This window comes from Leuciscus leuciscus, assembly GCF_965113295.1.
Source record: "Leuciscus leuciscus genome assembly, chromosome: 18".
Taxonomy (NCBI): domain Eukaryota; kingdom Metazoa; phylum Chordata; class Actinopteri; order Cypriniformes; family Leuciscidae; genus Leuciscus; species Leuciscus leuciscus.
This window is the reverse complement of record NC_138742.1, coordinates 18042899-18063077: the sequence shown is the minus strand read 5'-3', so window position 1 is coordinate 18063077 and position 20179 is coordinate 18042899. Positions and strand designations below refer to the sequence as shown.

At 40.1% G+C, this 20179-nt stretch overlaps 1 protein-coding gene across 3 annotated transcripts in view; it reads right to left on the bottom strand.

The window, feature by feature from the left end:
- Window positions 1-20179, bottom strand: part of megf6a (multiple EGF-like-domains 6a) — a 59628-nt gene that overhangs the window by 25160 nt on the left and 14289 nt on the right. For 2 of the 3 annotated variants that reach the window (XM_082145462.1, XM_082145463.1), the window contains exon 5: window positions 4078-4200. In XM_082145462.1, coding sequence (XP_082001588.1) covers window positions 4078-4200 — 123 coding nt within the window. Of the gene's footprint in view, window positions 1-4077; window positions 4201-10495; window positions 10850-20179 lie in introns of those variants that run through there. The other variant, XM_082145464.1, reaches the window with a different exon arrangement.

Below are 20179 nucleotides of genomic sequence, written 5' to 3'. Positions count from 1 at the left end.
CTTGCTGGCCCAGAAAAGTTATTAAAGAGATCGTTAATATAGTCCAAGTGACTACAGTGGCTCAATCTTAAGTATATCAAGCGACGAGAATACTTTTTGTGCGCAAAAACATACAAAAATAACGACTTTATTCCACTATTCATTTCATTCTCTCTGGGCCTCGAGTTAGTTTACGTAGTGTTTTTGCGCAGCGCGTCTGTGTTACACGTCACCACGTAGGCTCACTATTGGCCGACGCTTGTCATGTGTGTGATGCGTGATGACTTATAACACAGACGCGCTGCGCAAAAACACTACGAGGCCCAGAGAGAAGGAAATGAATAGTGGAATAAAGTCGTTATTTTTGTTTGTTTTTGCGCAATAATAAGTATTCTCGTCGCTTGATATACTTAAGATTGAGCCACTGTAGTCACTTGGACTATATTAACGATCTCTTTAATAACTTTTCTGGGCCAGCAAGTTTGGGCCACCTAGCAGCCTATGGAGCAGTGATCAGCTCTCAGATTTCATCAAAAATATCTTAATTTGTGTTCCGAAGATGAACGAAGGTCTTACGCGGTTGGAACAACATGAGGGTGAGTAATTACTGACAGAATTTTCATTTTTGGGTGAACTAACCCTTTAATCAAAATTACCTAGACATCAGAAAACCTTCCCCCTCTCCCCTGTTGTCATCGGCCCTAAAACCAGTTCTCACCTCGGCTCCACTGAACGATCTCAGCAAGAGACTGTGTCTACAAGCCTCAAACACAGCACAGGAGACACTAGCCATTTGGTTAAAGACTATAGAGACAAACTCCAATACACAAAGGACATTTACTCCATTCTTACCCACAAACTTTATGCATGTCCCTATGTTTTATTAGCCTAGTTATGATCCTTTAGTTATGTTAGAGTAACTTCCAATGTTGATATCCAAAGATGATGTATCACTGCTTTAATGTCTTCAAATCCCCTCTTTCTTAGTATCAAAATAATCCCCTTTTGATTTTATAAACAATGGTGTACAACATGTTTTGATAAATTGCATCATAAATATTTGTACCATACTTTTGTGTAAAGACTGCACAAATTCTCCATGCCAGCATGAACATGCAAATGGAGATAAGATGGAACAAAGACTTTCTCCAGGTCATCTTAGATTGGTCACCTCAACAAATGGGTGTGAACTGATAGGACCACTGACTAGGTCAGATCTTTGCTCAATCTCTTTGAGACAACATCCTCCTGTCTTCTTCCGGCAACTTCATCTTCAAGTTAACTTCTTTGGATTCAACGTGGACCACCCCAAGAACCCAAACCAATGCTTCAGCGCACTCCTGGTGAAATCATCAAGAATCTCAAGATTCTCCTGCATCTGGACTTGTTCAGCAACCAAAGTCAATGCAAGTACCTGTTCGCAGCCGTTAGATGCGTTTCTAAGTTATTGTGCCCCTTTAAGGTGACCCTGATTCTCTGATGTTTCTCGTAGGTTGTGGTTAACTTATTGTAATCTTGCCCTTCTCTTTTCTTCTCTCTCTCTTTATTCACTTTTCTTTACTTTCTTTGATTCTGTACACAATCTTTGCTTAGTTTAATTGTGTGTAGCCTACCGTAGTTTCGTTTATTAAACCATTATATCCATGTTTTATTGTCTCTGTGTTTGCCACATCTTGATCTAGCGATACCTATGCTATTACCCTGCTAGAACTTTATTTACTTTAGTTGGAAATGGTTATTCTTTCTTGGCCAGGAAGATAATATATTTCCTAGAATTAATAATTGATTATTGATTATTCGCTGTGTCCGAAATCGCACACTCTCTTGAATAGGTACTTATTTTGAATAAGATATTACTCCACGACCGCTAAAAAGTGTGTTCTATATAGTATGAGAGTGTATGCAGTATGAATATAATCTGGACATACTACATTCGCCATGTTGTCATTGTTATGTGACCTACCAGCGTCAGTTACGTCGCTTTACTGCCATTCACAAATCGTCTCCCGTGGCCTCAAGTGTACATTGTATGCACACCTCAGAATCTTGACGAAAGAAGTAGGTCATCCAGGTACTTTTTACCAAGTTCTCTGAATTCGGACATACTTCTTTTGTCATACTGTTTTTCACCTACTATATTAGAGAAATATGCAATTTCGGATGCAGCCTTTGTATGTGATCACCACTCAAATGTCTCAGGGAGGATAATACCCCAAATCAGAAATCACACTGAAGACACTGACTGCCAAATGTCCTCAATGCACAGTCTATATTTCAGTAGTTAGACTAAATATATACTGTCATAACAGGAATATCAGTCATCCTCAATGTGGAGGAGTGCGGCGTCTGTTATCAAAAATCCTTGCATATAATATATGCAGATTCTGCAAACTGTCCAAAACAGATTTGAAAATGTCACATATATAATCCAATATAATCAGACCACTGTCTCACTTGCATATAAATTAGCAAATAATAGTGATAATTTGTTGAAACGGGATATTTTGGTGGTGGGAGGTGGTGTAGTGTAAGAGGGGTTGAAGAAATGAAATCTTTATATTTTGGTTATGAGAGAGTATCTAATAAAGGATAATGATAATATTTCTTTTGGCAGAGAATACTTGGGTGCATTAAAAATTATTAAGGGTTTATCTGTGGTCATAAGTCACAACTTAATGAGCTTCTGGCATGAGATATCAGCAAGAGTATAGCTTCTCAAATTACTGTTAACCAAAAAAAAGTAATCCTAGAAAGAACCCTCAACGATTAATTAGCAGCATCTGCTTCTGGTTTATTCTAGTAGTGCGTTCCTTCCCACTCAGCTATGGTTTAGATTGTGGTTTTATAGAACAGTTGGTTTGATATCGGAAAAAACTGATAAACAAGCCTGAAGCCTGACTGGAGCTCATGGCCCTGGACTCTTCAGGTCTCTTGGAAGCGTAAAAGATTCAGCTGCTGATTCAGCTGAAACAGAATGAACTGCAACGCTGCTACTGCATCAGACTCAGCAAAGCAAACAGATCCCAGAATGCAATTTTCCATAATGGAATAAAATTTGTTATTTGTCATACTGCCTGGGAAATTGAAAGGAATGTTCTGGGTTCAATACAAGTTAAGCTCAATCATATGTGACATGCAGACGATTACCACAGAAAATTATTCTCACTTGTTCTTCAGTAAAAATTACAACAGCAGTCCAGTATTGTTATTGTCAAGTAAAACAGCAGATGCTACTAAATAATTGTATGGCATTTCATGTGCTTTAAACAAATAAAACTGGAAGTACTTTGAAGAAAACTGTCAAATCCAGACTCTAGATTCCCAATGAAACATTTCACCTCCAAACACACACACAAAACACAAGATTACAAACATATTTCCAGAAAGAAAAAAAAAAGCTCTTTCTCAAGTTATGCCCAAATGAAAGACTTTTCAGCTGTCATGTGACGTCCCAGCTGGAAGATGAAGCACATGGGCTCATTGTGTGGCACAGCATTGGCTTTGAAGAGGGTATAAGACTGGTCACTTTGTTCATTATTTCAAAGTTTATGCACATTGGTACAATTTTGGTTTTCCGAGCTCTACAAAATACTTTTAATGTTATTATTGCCACAAATTTGAAAAGCAAAACCCCTACATCCAGACACCATTAGCAAAACTGATATGCTTGAAAGAACTCTTTATTCCCACAGGGTTTTTTCCTTTGAAAACTGAATTGTTGGGTTTCACCTGACACCTTTTACACAACAGTCGCATTTGAATAGATTGACGTGATGGTTTGATAGCAGGCCTGGCAAGGGAACAGTTGGGACCTGCTCTGGTCTATCTCAAAGGTCCATCGCAAACTCACCATGACAAGGCCTGTACAGTACAGTACAGAACAGTAGCAAACATTCCACTATTAAGAAAACAAGAGGCTCTTTGATTCCCACTCATACACAGAGCTCAAGGTGGGACCCCTGCTTGCTTTGAAGAGAAACCCATTCTGTGAAAGCAAACTTTTCTTAGGCCGTGATGATTACAGCCTCTAAAGCTTTGGATGAAGGCCAGACTGTCAGCTCTCTGTCAGTGACCTCTCACGACCCCCCAACGACTCACCTATGCAGGTGCGGCCATCAACGTGGAGGCGAAACCCCGGGTTGCACTCGCAGTAGAACGAGCCTCTGGTGTTCACACACCTATCCTGGCAGCCACCGTTGTGAACCTGGCACTCGTCAATATCTGAGGAGGAGAAAGCAGACACATGAGGCCACACAGTGGAACATGGTTTGATTCTTGCACAAACTTTCAAAGCCTAAGGAAACAAAGCATAAATCATTCTGACTTACTAAATTAATTTATCCACTCCGGAGAAAACTGCAAAAGTGTTAATTTAGCCGTGTCAGTTGCTGTTTAGGTTCTTTGTAATTGAAGTAACCTCCAAAGTTTTATATTTCATTTTAGTTTTTATTTTATAAATGATTAATCCATTAAACGGATTATAAATCATAGACCATAAATCAATCATTTTAGTGGATAACAATAGTGGATTTTTTTTTTTTAAACATTAGTTATTTTAAAAGATCTTGCTGCATATTCAAAAGGATGTTTTAATTAAAAGCATTTAATTATTGTCATAATGCAAATTTTTCATAAAGAAATCAGGAAACCCTTAATTAACTGGCATTTAGTCAGTTATTTCATTGATTGGAATAAAATGATAGTTCATCCCAAAATTGTATTATCATTTACTCTTTCTCATGTCATTCTAAAAGTGTATGAACACACAAACAAAATAAAATTAACTTTTTTCAAACTATATTATTTTGTGTTCCAAAGAAAATGATGCCGGTTTGGATTGCCATGAGGGTGTGTAAATAATAATTGCATTTTTGGGAGAACTACCCCTTTAAACTGCTTAAGCTATAAGATTGAATTTCTGAAAGTGCACTTATGAAAATGTGGAAATGTGCAATCTGCACATAATGAAGATCTCTGAGTGAATAAGCTCTTTGTGTCCTGTCTGACTCAGGCCATGTGTCTTACAATCACCCTGACCTTTAAAATAGCGCTGTCTATGTTTAGTTTAATTACAGTAACAGGACTTTTCCCGCAGCAAAACGATCAATGTTGACAATCTGAAACACAGGATTCATTTTTTTGTTAATTATGTATGGTGCATTTAAAAGGTCAAAATATTGCTTTAAAATATGGCAGCAGTAATAGTTAAGTGAGTTTGAATAGTTCTGACATTTTGAAAGGAAAAGCAAAGATGTTTGACTCAGTACAGTCTACCTTCATTGAATATTCCGTATATGTCATACATAATTTACATTCCTGACCCAGTGGATCCGACTGAGTATTTAGGGAATAGATACAGAGGGGAGATAAGAGTAAGGGATAGGTTTAGTACAGGTGCAGAGCTCAGAGATGTGTAGCAGGCATGTGAAAGCCCTGCTGGTTAGAGATTGTAATGCCAGTAGACTGTGTCAGTGTGTGAGTGTGTGAGTGTGTGAGTGTGCTCTGGGCTCTAACTGATGTACCAACTGGGCCTTGAAGAGTTGAAGTGATATTGTATGGAGAAAAAAGCCTAAAACATACTGTGGAACGGATTCAGGAAGTAGATGTAAGTGTGCTGTTTGTTTCAATATTTACTTCTGTATTCATCTAAATGATAATTTAGGGTGAATATAATTAAATTAGTTATATAATTAATTAATAATAATTAAATGAACCGTTCACAATTTTTTATTATTATTCATTTAAATGTATTTATTTATCATAAATATTCTTCAAAAAAAAAAAAAAAAAATTGTGCTCCACTGAAAAACTAACAGCATTACGGGTTTGAAACGACATTAGTGTAAAGAATGATATAATTTTCCTTTTTGAGTTAACTATTCCATATTCTCTTCACAGAGCTGCTTTCCCTATAGTTTCACACATCATTTCAAGAGATACAGTGAAAAGGACATGATAATTTTTTTTTGTATTACTTGTTTTAAATCCTCTTTATCTATAACAAAGAATTGGCAGATGAACATTGTGGACAAATTCATGGAGGACTACATATTACTCCAAAGGGTCTGCAAACTTTCTTCCTCCTTAGAGCATATGCAGAAAATAATGGCCAATGTTCTGAAAGCAAGGGTTATTTCAAGGACAAATAATACCCATATAGTTACTGTAGAGCCAAAGAGAGTTGTTGGATGCATGGCAAAGATGGAAGAATCCAAGGAGAGGAAATTTCTAAATATGAGTTACTGCAAACTATAATGAGGTGTCCTTAACTTCTTACATTTTGGAGTTAAATGTAAACAAACTACTCATTTATGCATTAAATAGTCAATTTTGAAGTCCACAAGTACTCCTCAGACAGATCTACTGTTCTCTCCTGTGAAGGTGGTTTAAGTTCATACAGGCAGGATCAATTTGGGACCACTAATCACATACCGTTCATCTTCAGCTCATCATATATATGTGTATACGGTTTGTTTTTTAAAGGATAATCTCACAACCACTTCACTAGTCAGGAAGATACAAGTGATGGTCCATTCGACTGCAGTAGTTTTACTAATTAAGACTAAACCTTGAAACACTAAACCAAGCATTTAAACAGACTGGCTGACCTAGTTCTGATTGATAAAAGCGCAATAACAGGCCAGGAGCAGAGAAGATTAAATGTGCTCTCATGATTAATATGATATAGACAGGAATAATAAAGCTCCATGAACTTAAAATAAAGAGAGCTAAATAGTCCATAGAAAAACTATCTTAGATTGCAGATTATTATTATTTTTATTATTAATAATATACAAAACAGAATAGTTGTGTCTTGTTGCAAGACGGATTGTTTACTTATTGTTATGGACTGTAATAGAAATTACTGTAGCATTGTAATTAGCAAAAGCTTTGAGCAAATCTACGAATTTAAATCTCGAATCAATATTTCATGTCCACATATTTATTTATTTGGTAAGTAGCCATGAAATAAGAGGGATAACGTGCAGTCAGCTGGTCACGATTCCAAAATAAACCCTTTCAGGATGATATAAGAACCCTCTGAGGACCGGCTGGCTGTATATCATCTCTTACTTATTTAAACCTCAATGACATATAACAACAAATCTGGTTTAGATTTGGATGATGGTTAGAGCAGTTGTTATAGGCTTATGTAAATGCGTATCATGCAGTTTACTTAAATAATTGATACTAATGATTGATCACTTCTGTTATGTTGCCAGACAAACAACTACACTGCAAATAGAATGTACAGCCAAGAACTAAATGAAATCCATATTTGATTTAGAACAAACAAGTAATTATCTGACACAGGGGACACATGCATGTGACAAAGGAAAAAATATCACTGTGACTAAATAAAGACGTGAATATAGTAGACTTTTACATTAGAACTTTTTCAATGTTAAAATACTTTCTCCTGCCCAAGTTTGATATGTAGAAACAACTATAAGTAATAACTACAAGTGACAACTATAGTTTGTAGGTTGATTTTGCCAAAAAGTGGTGTTTGAGCATCCCGACCAACCCGACAGCAACACTGGCTCAACCAATGGTGTGAGTTTGGGGGTGGGAGTATCTTCATTTAAAGTCACCACGAAATCAAAATTGACAACTCTTCTTTTTTTATGGAATATTGCAGTATTTATTCAAAATAATTTACCCGTGCACATCTTTTTTTTTTTTCATGTGCCCTCATAATCTTTAACCAAAATAACTTCCCCTACCATTTTGCAGCGACATCTCTTCTCTCCTCTAATGTGTTTACTGGCGAGAGGGCAGGACAACCTGTCATTCACATGAGATCACAGCAATAGCAAACCACAACCATCCAATCAATTTTCAGATTTTCAGCCCTACATTTTCTCTTGTTATACATCATAATTGGAAAGAAAAGATTGCAACTTCCGCTTTAATGCCGAAATTAAGTTTAAAGACCCTGTGGTGAAAATCAAGTTTTTAATGTTGTTAATATGTCTATGTGGTGTTTTTAATATGCTTTAAGACAAACCATGTGCAAATTCTAAGTCAAAACCGTTGCTGAGTATTTCCTCCTTTAAACGGCAGTGAACAAAAGACAGTCTCAAAAATGCGGTTTGAAATGCAAAAAGGAGAGAGATGATAAGATACCATGAAGGTAATTGAGACCACCTGTCCAGGAGAGCCTGAGGGAACCTTAATTACAAGAGTGCTGTACACAACTGCAAAACTGAGCTCAGGCAGACAAGGTCCATTCACAGCAGCAGGATGTAAATAAACAGAGTTTTCAAACGAGACTTATGAAATGCAGCAATTCATATGAGAGCCCAGCTGTGGCCCATGGGCTATCTATACAGACCCCTGCAATTCATCACACAGAATGCAGGAAAACAGTGAAATGGAGATTGATCGTCTGCTGTCATGCACTGAGAGGAGTACAGTTTTAAATTACAAATATTATTAGTCTAACAATTTGAGAGAAATTAAATAAGAAATAGCATGAATTTCAGAATGTCTTAGCATTTGGTTTGTCTCCCTTTGCTTTAATGACAGCAGCACTCAAGCTGAATGAAATCCACCTTCCCAATATCCCAATCCCAATAGCCTGAGACTTCTGGGTCCCACTGTGCACAAGGTAATAAGGAACCCCACATTTCAACCAAAATAACAAATGTTATGTTGTCTGGCCCTCATGACCTACAGTGAGGTACAGCTGGGACACTGCAATTGAAGAGGGTAAAATCAATGACATATGTGACCTTGAACTTTTCAGATCTACAGGTTATACAAACAACTGCTTCTTATCACGATAAGTTCTGAAACACTGGGTTCAGATCACTGACCTTTGCTTTGAAGTTTAGCAAAGATCTGGCTTGATATCATATGTGAGCCATGCATGAATCTTGCATTGCTACCTGTATTAAAAACATTACAGGATTGTGTGAAGACTGTCACATTTGGTTTTCTAAGTAAGCATGGCTTAAAAATATGATTTTGTGGTGCCAATATCTAAGTTTGTCTTCCACATTGTTGGAGTAAAGAGGGCATGTGAGATAGCAAATGAGAAGGCAAAATGTTAGACCATTATTCATAAGTAAAGATGATCAGAGGAATTCTTATAGGAATGAAAAATAATGGACATGCCAAGCAGCCTCCCTTTAATCCAAAACACGTTTCTCCTTAATCTTGCTTTCCGTCTAAGAGAGCATTAGCCTGGAGCACCCTGATTCAAGACCAGATCTCCGTTTAAGGTCATGAAGAAAACCTTGGAATATCTTCTTTTGTGTTCAAAAGAAGAAAGAAATGTGTACAGGTTTGGAACAACATGAGAGAGAAAAAATGACAGAATTTTATTTTTGGGTGAACTATCCCTTTAATTGCTTTACTCACAATGAACCTACTGTATATGACACTGTGGAGGAAAAAATGGTTTACTTTATTTTCCTGTTATGCATGCAACCCCTCAGGTCCTACTTGCCGTGCTCTGTGCGGGCCTCGAACCCAGGTCTCCGCTGTGGGAGCCGGGCGCTCTAACAAGGAGGCTAAAGATTACAAACTCTACCATGAGTCGCTATAGCACCTCTTGAGATCAGGGTAGTGAGGTTTACCTGCACAGCTCTTACTATCTGGCCTCCATTACACAGTCATCAAAACCTTCCTTTAGTTGCAGTATACTGGGACTCCTCACTTTTGGCAGCAGAGACAGAGAGAGTCAAATCTGAAGCGAACATTGTCTATGTGATCCATGATCCTCATAGGTGGTGCAGAAGATATAACCCTAAGGGTCTACTGAAACTCAATAATTCCAAACACTACAAATCGTTCCAACAGACTTTATTTTGACCAAATGAATAACATGCATGGTAAAAATGTTCCTACTTTATCAAAGTTATCACTGTAATGAATTCTAACGGGACAAATGCTGGAAGCTCAAGTTAATTTCCTCTAGTAACGCAGACTCTTGGTGTTTTAATGATTGGTTGTGCTCTGACAGTCTCCCTTCACCCCCAAGAGCAATTCCATAAATCAGTGTCCATTAACTCAACTCTGAAAATTTGTTTTCAACACAGCCTAAAGTCTTTGTCATTTAAGAATATAAATGAAATATTGCTAAGTTGTCATAATTACATTGTTTTAATAAGTTGCAGGTTTCTAAAATTGGGAAGAAAACATGAGTTGTCTCTATAGTATTTGGCAAACACTAATGTACCAGTTTATTATTTGTTTTGTTACACATCTGACATCTGTTCACAGTGGAGTGAAGGCATTATCATCTCCAGTCCTTCATGGTGAATTACTAGTGCTGAATGAAGCTCCTTTTGTCACAGCCAAGACATTACCAAATCATACAGCGCGATCAAGTTCTGTCCCAGAACTTCTATGAATTCACACAATCATTTAACTTATTTGAATTACTGAATTACAATCACCTGAATTACTATACAAGATCTTATATGATAGTAAATAATAGTAAAAGTTATTCCCTCAAAAAGCAGAATCAGCTGAATCTATTCACAGTGGATCCAGTCACACTCACCTGCCTCCAAGTGTCCTGTGTTGTATCCATGATATCCATTGAAGCAGGTGTAGCAGTTCCTGTGATAGAAGCGGTAACGTGTATTCCCAGCACCAAAACCTGGGACCAGCTGTGTCCAGAAGGTAAATACGAGCACTAGCCTCAGCCAATTTGACAGCATTGTCCAAGCACTATGTGTTATTAACCTCACTCAAATAGACATAAATAAGATCATGCAAACAAAACAAGAAAAACACACTCTCAGCATGTCCATTATGCAACAGGAGAGAACAACTGCTGCTGTGGCTTGAGTAGCTATTTAAATAAGCTGTGTGTCCTGGCATCAGAATCAAGAAATTTCTCTCTCTTTCTCTCTTTCTCTCTCTCTCTCTCTCTCTCTCTCTCTCTCTCTGCATTGACAGACATGTATTTTCTCGTGGCTATGTGTCTCCTGATATGTCTCCATCGCCTGTGTGCAGGGCAGGCCTCCGCAGTCCCACCCTCCTGTCTGTCTCTGCTCCTCCCTCCTCCTCTCTTAGGCATTGACACTGAGACATTTACCAAATGTGTAAGCTGCAGTTCACTCAAAACAAAACAGTGAACAAAATATATTTTTTAAACTCTGCACATAATCTGGTCACTTTTGCTTTTACTACATTGAACATTTATTTTAATTGGATGCAATTAAATAAATGATGGCCATTGGGAATTATTTACCAGAGTTGAGCGGCATTCAAATTTGAAAATCATGTTAAATTCTGTTATAGATCTAAATATAGGAACGACTAGAATCCAGAACGACAGAACAAACAGATAGAATGACAGATAGATAGAACAAACAATAGAACGATAGATAGAAAAATATATATGAAGACTTCCTGTCTTCCAAAAGCCTCTAAGTCCGTCTAACGTTTTTTCTTTAATATTACTGTAACATTTTTATCAGGCTCCTATGTATAGGTTTCTACCTAAGTACCGGCATTTCTGAATGGGCTGAGGCTGGGATTTAGTGAGTTTAAAGTGAAAGTATTTGATGAACGTAAACTATGTGCGGAGAGCATTCACTCAATATTATAATCTCATTTTTGACATAGGTGGCTTTTAGAGGCTTTTGCACCGGAGGTCTTCAAATATAGATAGAATCATCGAACGACAGACAGACAGACAGACAGATAGATAGATAGATAGATAATGAAACAGACCTTACAGCTGTTAGGGTTATGATGATTAAGATAATTTCACTACAAAGATGAAAGGAGTGGTGGCCATATCATATGGCCTTTGCTGTCACAAGCCCAGTGATTTATAGGGACTTGGTTATTATTAATCTTTACATAAATTCAACTTATTGTTACAGCTGAGAAGTTAACAGAAATTTGAATGAGCTACAAATAACCCTAGTCTTGACAATCTGTTGGTCCAGTGCAGTGGACCCTGAGAGAAAACATGGCAAACTAATTTACGGGGGGGTAAAGGGGATCCAAAGAAAAGCTCAAATGCTGCACTTAAACAAAGTATGGTATTGACTTACAAAATCAAAATACTGCCAGTCCAAACATGGCATACTGTAAATGCTTGCAGTATGAGATGCATCTTGAAAAACACAGGAATCTATCCAAAGTGACAAGGACAAGGAAATACGTAAAGTAAGAGGAAAAGCATGCAACAAAGGTTGTTTCAGTTTTTCCAGAGGATATGAAGGTTGAGAGGAGTTTAAAAGGTGCAGCTGGACACAATTCAAGCGTCTCTTTTCATGTGAGTTTTGTGAGTCAGATGAAAGGAAGGCCACTGCATGTCTTACTCTCTGTGTGGATGTCTTTGTGTCAGTGAGGCCGTCTAAACCACTGCCAGGTGTGGGGTAAAGGCTCATCTTAAACCATTTTGATTAAATTACATTAATAATGACACATTAATGCTTCCCTGAATTGCAGAAGGCAATTTACACACTATATAATGTTAAAACATTACTCATTCTTCAGCTATTTATTTGGAGAAAGGTATTATGTCACACCGAACAGTGATTTCCAACCAGTGATACGCATTAAACCTACTTAAATGGATAGTTCACCCAAAAATACTGTCAATAATTACTTGCCCTCATGTCGTTCCAAACCCGTAAGACCTTCGTTCATCTTTGGAACACAAATGAAGATATTATTAATGAAATCTGAGAGCTTTCTGTCCCTCTACTGGCAGCTACGCAACTGATACTTTGATGCTTCAAAAAGTTAATAAAGAGATTGTAAAACTAATCCATATGAATTGAGCGGTTTAGTCCAAATTTTCTGAAGAGACTATTATATGATAAGGCTTTTATTCACATATAAACATTGGTCAGCGAATAGAAACAGAAGTTCAACTGAACCTGCTTGACGTGCGAGAACAAACCTCTTGCTGAAGTTTAAACGTTCTGCATAACACACGAGAATGAACTTCATTTTTTCTTGAGAAAGCTTAAACATGCTGCGTAACACACGAGAATGAACCTCATTGGTAACATTCTTGCGGAAGCTCAAACGTCCTGCGTAACACACGAGACTGACCCTTTTTGGTTCTTGTGGAAACTCAAACGTGCTGCGTAACACACGAGAATGAACCTCATTGGTTCTTGCAGACGCTCAAACGGATTGAACTCAGGCAATTCAGCAGTGACTGCGCACGCTCGCTCGTAAGCTGCGTGTACATGGCGACCGAGTCGATTTCCATACCGAGAAAAGAGATCCTCTGCACAGGGGAGAGTTTGCTCTTTTCCCAGCTGACACGAAGGCCCAGACGGGCGAGGTGCCGGAGCACGAGGTCCCTGTGTTCGCAAACCTGATCTCGAGAGTGAGCTAGAATCAGCCAGTCGTCGAGATAGTTCAGGATGCGAACCCCATATTGCCAGATTGCACAAGGGCTGCCTCAACGACTTTCGTGAGGACGCGAGGAGACAGGGCTAGCCCGAATGGAAGTACTGTGTACTGGTATGCCTGCCCCTCGAAAGTCTGTGTCAAGGAAGAATGGAGACATGAAAGTACGCGTCCTTCAGGTCGATCACTGCAAACCAATCCAACGGACGAACACATTCGAAAATGCGTTTGGCTGTCAACATCTTGAATGGAAGCCTGTGAAGGGTTCGGTTCAAGATGCGCAGGTCCAGGATTGGCCGTAACCAACTGCTCTTCTTGGGTACAATGAAGTAGGGGCTGTAGAAGCCTGACTTAATTTCGGCTGGAGGGACGGTCTCGATCGCACCCTTCGCCAGTAGGGTGGCGACCTCCGCACGCATGACAGGTATAGCGGACTCCCCGAAAGCGGGGAGGAGACCGTGCGAACTGAATCGCATAGCCAAGCCTGATGGTTCTCGCGAGCCAGCGGGACAGATTGGGAAGCTCTAGCCAGGCTCCCAAAAACTGAACCAGAGGGGTCATGTGAACCACAGATGTACTCACGACGGGGCAGTGAGGCGGAATGACTGGCCCAGACGTCTGACAGGGGTCTGGCGACAGAGGGGGATGAGAGTGGCGAGGCGGAGAGTCGCACACTGCCATCCGCGGCCTCTAGGGGCTCAGAGATGGGAAAGTCAGTTCTTTCTTTAAGGGAGAACAAAAGATTCTTCCCCGGCCCTCCACTGGGGGAAGGGGTGGCCCTGCAACCACCTCCTGTGAAGAACTGCAACCCATCTCTGAGCTGCCCGTATCAGGAGCGCCACTTTGCCTGGTGTTTGGCAGGTTGCGGGGCTAGTATGGGCTGGGGCGCCTTCCTGGGGCTACCTCCACGGCGCGGCCTGGGTGAAGGCTGCTGCTGCTGCTGGGGCCGGGCGGGAGGAGCGGGAGAGCGCCCTCGGTGACGAGCAGACTGAGGCGTCTGAGCCGGCGGCTGGGTGGAGGCAGCAGCTGGCCGCCGGGGCAGAATATGTTTAATAACCTCAGTCTGCTCCTGGGCAGCCGAGAACTATTGGGCAAAGTCCTCGACCGCGCCACCGAAGAGGCCAGCCTGGGATATGGGAGAGTTGAGGAATGGGGTTCGCTCAACCTCCCGCATATAAGCCAGGTTAAGCCTGAGGTCTCTTTTCTGGACCATGCATGTGGACATCATCTGACCCAGGGAGCGTGCGGTCACCTTCGTCGCTCGTAGAGCGAGGTCGGTGGCGGCACGCAGCTCTTCCATGAGCCCTGGATCAGCCCTACCCTCGTACATGTCTCTGAGCACCCTGGCCTGGTAGACCTGGAGGATGGCCATAGCATGCAGTGAGGAGGCAGCCTGCCCCACAGCTCTATAGGTCTTCGCCACCAGAGTAGACGAAAACCTACAGGCTGCCCAGGAAAGCATGGCAGTCAGTTCTGGATCAGACTCGGGCAATGCTGGCACCCCCAAAGAAGGCAGCACAGCCGAGTCTTCATCTCCAGATGACTCAAGCCCACCTTGTGATGCGGCGATAGATATGTCATCTGCCGGGGTGCCGAATGAAACCCTGGGCCTGCCACAAGACTGGCCAGTGACCTCATCCGGAAACCTCACGGGTTGCAATGTGAAAGAGGGGGGTGTGGCCCGAGGAGAATTCGTCGGGTTGTTCCACACCGGCAGCCTCAGATCACCCTGGCCACCAGCCAAAGTATCCCCTCTAGTGGAAGAAATAGATTGGGGTGTGGCAGAGGGGACTCTGCAGCACTTTTAGAGAGGATAAAACTCAACAGCAGTGCTGAAGCGCCCAGGGAGAAAACACACACTGTTGGCAGATCACTGTACAGACCAGCAGCAGGAATGAGATCTCGCTGGAACATGCCGTCACACCAACACCGCTGAGGAGTCGCTCGTCTTATATCTAGAACTCGTAGACAGCTTGCAGTGGAGAGAAGTGAAGAAACACTCGGCTGCGAAGCAAAAACATAATGCGAAATTGCCGCGCTGCTCCTTTTATACCCACGCGGTGGGGGCGGAAATGCGCTATGTAAATTCCGCAGACCCATGGCATTGTTTTGCCATTGGCTCGTTTTGTAAGAACTCGAAGAGGATAGGCTTCTAAGCGAAACCCCCATTTCGTCATTCACTGACGTAACTTGTAGTGACTGAATGAAAGGGAACAATCGTTTCTCCTTCATAGATCTAATCTCAGAGAGTCCACATGTGTCTTGCTCCAGTATAAACTCACAGAGCAAATACAGCGTACTGCCTTAAATCTGTAGAAGTACTTGAACAGTCACGGCAATTGCGATTGATTCTGGTTAAGTATCCACATGAAGAACCGGGCTTTTCTTAATCGTTTTTATATGAGTGCAGCAAAATTCTAAAGTGTATTCGGAAATCCATTCTGCCACAATAAACTGTGTGAGATATCAATCCTTGAACTGAATCTTCTCGCCATCTGACTGGCACAGAATTTCAAGATTTTTTTTTTTTCATTCTACAGGACATTGCATTTTTTAATGATCTTCATTAAGTCATGAATTAAGCTCAATAGACCATACATCTTTAAGCCGTGAAGCCGTTCCAATTATCCATCCAATGATTGACCATAAATCATATGGTGTCTCAGACGTTCAAGGTAAGCAGTTAAGGGAGTTACAAGAGAGCTGTTTTTATATAATCCATCATAGCTGCTGTATTTGGATTGAATGCCAAGCAGACTGCCAGTTTCGGCTCAGCTAAATATTTAGATCGTTGCCATTTAGCTTTAGAGATGTGCCAGGCAACTTGTCGGTGATCCACAGAAAATACACAGCTATAGTTTATATAGTTACTGAATGTACTGCCTTATAATATACAGTCAAAGACTTTTGCAAAATGGATGCTTCAACAGGGAGTCTGCCAAATTGTGTTTGATCTCAAACAAATTTTTGTGAATAACAAAACAAAGTGAAACAAGACACTAAAAACAAAACGACACATCCATTTATTCTCCAAGCCGCTTCTCATGGTTGCAGGGATGCTGCAAAAAAAAAATAAAAAAAAAAATAAAATGTATACATAAATTACAGTAAATGTACATTATGATACGCATTATGATATGCCTCTTTCCTTGTCCTGAAAGAGGTTGAAAAGGACACCAAAGGAAAAGTTCTGAAACTGGCGTTCAGTGCCAAGTGCCAGTAATTTGGTTAAATCCATTTCTCACAATGCAATCCATAATGTTGGAAGTATCCCAGATTCTCTTCTGTCTTTTCCATGGATCTTTGACCTCTTGGGAGATTAGAGAGGAAGAAATGTTCCTTACATTTATGACGGCGTTCTCTTGCCAGCAGGACTGATCTCAGAGCGAACCTCATATGCAATAAAGCCCATCTCAGGTTGAGGGATTCTCAGCTCATCTTTAAGAAGTTCTTTGAGATGAACTTCTTAGAGATATTATGCCCAGCGACCATTAGCATGAGATGGAAAATTGGTTTGCTAAGTATGCTGGTTGTTGAGGGGCAAAGTGGCTTCTCAAAATGGACTGAATTAGTTCTGAAACACATAAACAGAGTCATGCCTCTCCACATATCTAATATAGTTGTCTGTATAGTGTAGTCAGTGCACATGTCACTTGAGCTCACCAATATTTCCTTTGATTAATGATGAGAAGGAAAGACCTACATTTTTTGCCAAAATCTAATGCAAACCGTGCATGTTATCTTGATTTATAATATCGTCCAAACCTCCCTCTTTATCTCAAAAGCAAGTCTTATTGATGGACTTATAGAGGGCTCAAGTTTCTGTGGTCGATGGTAGTTTTGGACTGATCCCACATCCATGCAGATGTGAATGAACGTACAGTACTGTAACATGCACAATAAACCATTCAGATAAATAAACTGTAGCCTTAGAAGTATGTATTCACTGTGGAATGTCTTTATGAAATAACCTTTCCGTTTTGATAACCTTTCTTTATCCAACACACTTTGTGGGAAGAAAACTCCTACTGTGGAGAAAAATGTTATCCGAAGTCCAAGGTAATTTGACTATGTAGTTTCATTCATATGCTTGGGGTGCTTTGCTGTGTAGTTGCTAAGGCATTGCTAGGTGGTAGTTAGGATGTTCTGAATGGAAACTAGGACATTACTTGGTGGTTGCTAGGGTGTTTGTGGCTTTTATAGCACTTGAAAGAGGTTCCTATGGTGTCCTGAATGTTTATCTGGGAGTTAAAAGGTGTTCCCAAGGGTGCCATTTCTAGGTGGTTAACATGGCGTTACTAGGTGGTTCTGGGTGATTAATATGGCATTGCTAGGATGTTGGTGGTTGCTAGGGCATTTCTAGGTGGTGTTAGGGTGTTCTGGCTGGTTACTAGGATGTTGCTAGGTGTTTGTGTTTTCTAGGGCACTGGTGGTTGCAAGGGTGTTTGTGGTTGCTAGGGCACTGCTGGGTGATAGCTATGGAATTTTTAGGTGCTTCTGAGTAGTTACTAAGGCATTGCTAGTGTTTTGGTGGCAGCTAAGGCATTGCTAGCTGGTTGCTAGAGTGTTCTGGGTGGTCACTATGGTGTTGCTATGGTGTTTGTGGTTTCTAGGGCTCTGGTGGTTGAAAGGGTGTATGTGGTTTCTAGGGCACTGCTAGGTGATTGCCATGGAATTTTTAGGTGTTTCTGAATGGTTACTAAGGCATTGCTAGGGTGTTGGTGGTTGCTAAGGCATTGCTAGGTGGTTGCTAGAGTGTTCTGGGTGATTACTAGGGTGTTGCCAGTTGCTAGGCTGTTACTGAACAGCTTAGTCCACACTAAAGTCTCTATGATAATCTGCAAACCGAGTAAGTCAAATCAGAAAAAAAGTCTTAAGACTCATATTCACAATAAGCCACATGATTTGAGATCTCATTCATACCTATAGGTCATAAAACAGTGTGGAAGGAGTAGCTCACCTAAATTTTGGTTCGAAGAGGAATACTAATGCAAGCACTTTAGCAAGCACCACTAATATACACAATGTAAACAAAACAAAATTCACTCTGAAACCATGTACTACTTGTGTTATCAGTTACTGGCCTAAATAGAGGTTGCATGGTATGAAGTTCTGGACAAAGACAGATAAATGAATGAGTACTCCCAAGGGCTTCATTCCTTACCCAGTACTTAAAAGGGAACTTTTGATGTCCTAGTAGTTCAATGAGTGTCATTTCAAAGCTAAACCTGTCCTGTCTAATGAGAGACACTTCAGGTTTAGGACACTAGCCAGAGTCAGACCACACCTAAACACTTTAAAGCAGATCTAATGGAGCAGGGAGTGTCTGTCTGAACTCCTGCATACTTATTAGGCATGCTTGGGCGTATCCAACTGGCACCTGATTGGTGTGACATTTTCATTCATTTTTTAAAAATACAAATGCACAAAATATGATATAAAAATGACCAAAAACAGAATAAAGCATTCATGCCTTGGCAGGTAAGAGCAAACTCTATTAGCCGCTTCACACTTATTCCCATTTATGAAACAGAAATTAAGTTTAAGAGCACTTAAACAGTCCTGAATGTCAAATAATAAACAGAGTGCAGAAAGACATGCAGTAATGATGCTGATGGGCAGCGGTTCCATTGATAGGTGTAAAGCGTCTAGCAGTGGAAACTGTAAAGTGGTTGTGGTGCTGTGGGAATGCAGCCTTTCCAATAAGCATAACTGGAAAGCTGGTGCGGAAAAGCTACTATGCCATTTCTTTTTTCCCCTAGTGCCTTTGAGAATGAAAGGCCATAAAATATTACAGTATGAACAAAGTAAGCATTCTTACTCCAGAGAAAGCTGGACACAATTTAGCTGCAGGATCGGACACAAAAAGACTTTCTGGTTTATTTTATTTCTACAATCATATAAATAGTGACAGGGGGGAAAAAAACAGCCAATGTACTTTCCAACATCACAAAAAGCCATTTCCTCTAATTTCATCATTTGGAAATTATGTTTGGTTTATTTTATATAACTATTCTTCCCTCTGTTTTATGTGTAGCTGCAATCTAAGCAGAAACATGAACCATTCAAGACCAAAAAGGGAAATAATTTCAATATGAAATTTTATACATTTTATCTGGACATAAGAATCAATAACTAACTGCCAATGATTATCAAAGCATGTGTATTTGTTGTCCATACTGTGGTGTTAGATCATTCAAATTACCCTAAAAAATAATGTATTTAATTAGAACCAAGGACATTTTTAACCAGTTTTAACTGGCATCTATACTTTTGTACTGTATGTCAAATAATGTTGGTTTTCCAACCCAGTTGGGTTTCCTCTTCATGTCCAATGCAAAATACTGAAGCCAAATCCGTTAAGAACCACTGCTTTATAGAGGAAAAATTACTATTTTTGTCAATAAAACCTTGTCAAGGCAAAACTATTTTCCTGCTCTGACAAATCCCATTAAATGTGGGATTAAATGCTTTTTAAGACATGGGTGTGTTTTGATGCTGAAACCCAATCCACCCTGGACAAGTGAGCCCAAGGGAGCGAAGCCCTGTCAGTTTGTCTCTGCTGAACATCAGTGCTGTTCCATCTTCCAAAGAGACAACCATTCCAACAAAAACACACTGCTAGTCACGTCCTGAGCTACCATGTTCTGACACAAATCTTTAGATAAAGAACTGAAGATGAAACTGTCTAGACAGGTCTGCTGCCACTTATTCCCCCTTCTACCGATTTATGCAGAGATTAGGAAGAAATATTACGTCATATGTTAAGCATTTGAGATCATCACACCCATTTAATGAAAATACAGATTTTCTCTGCTGGGTCACGTTGTGGAATTGCTAACAAAATAATGGAAAG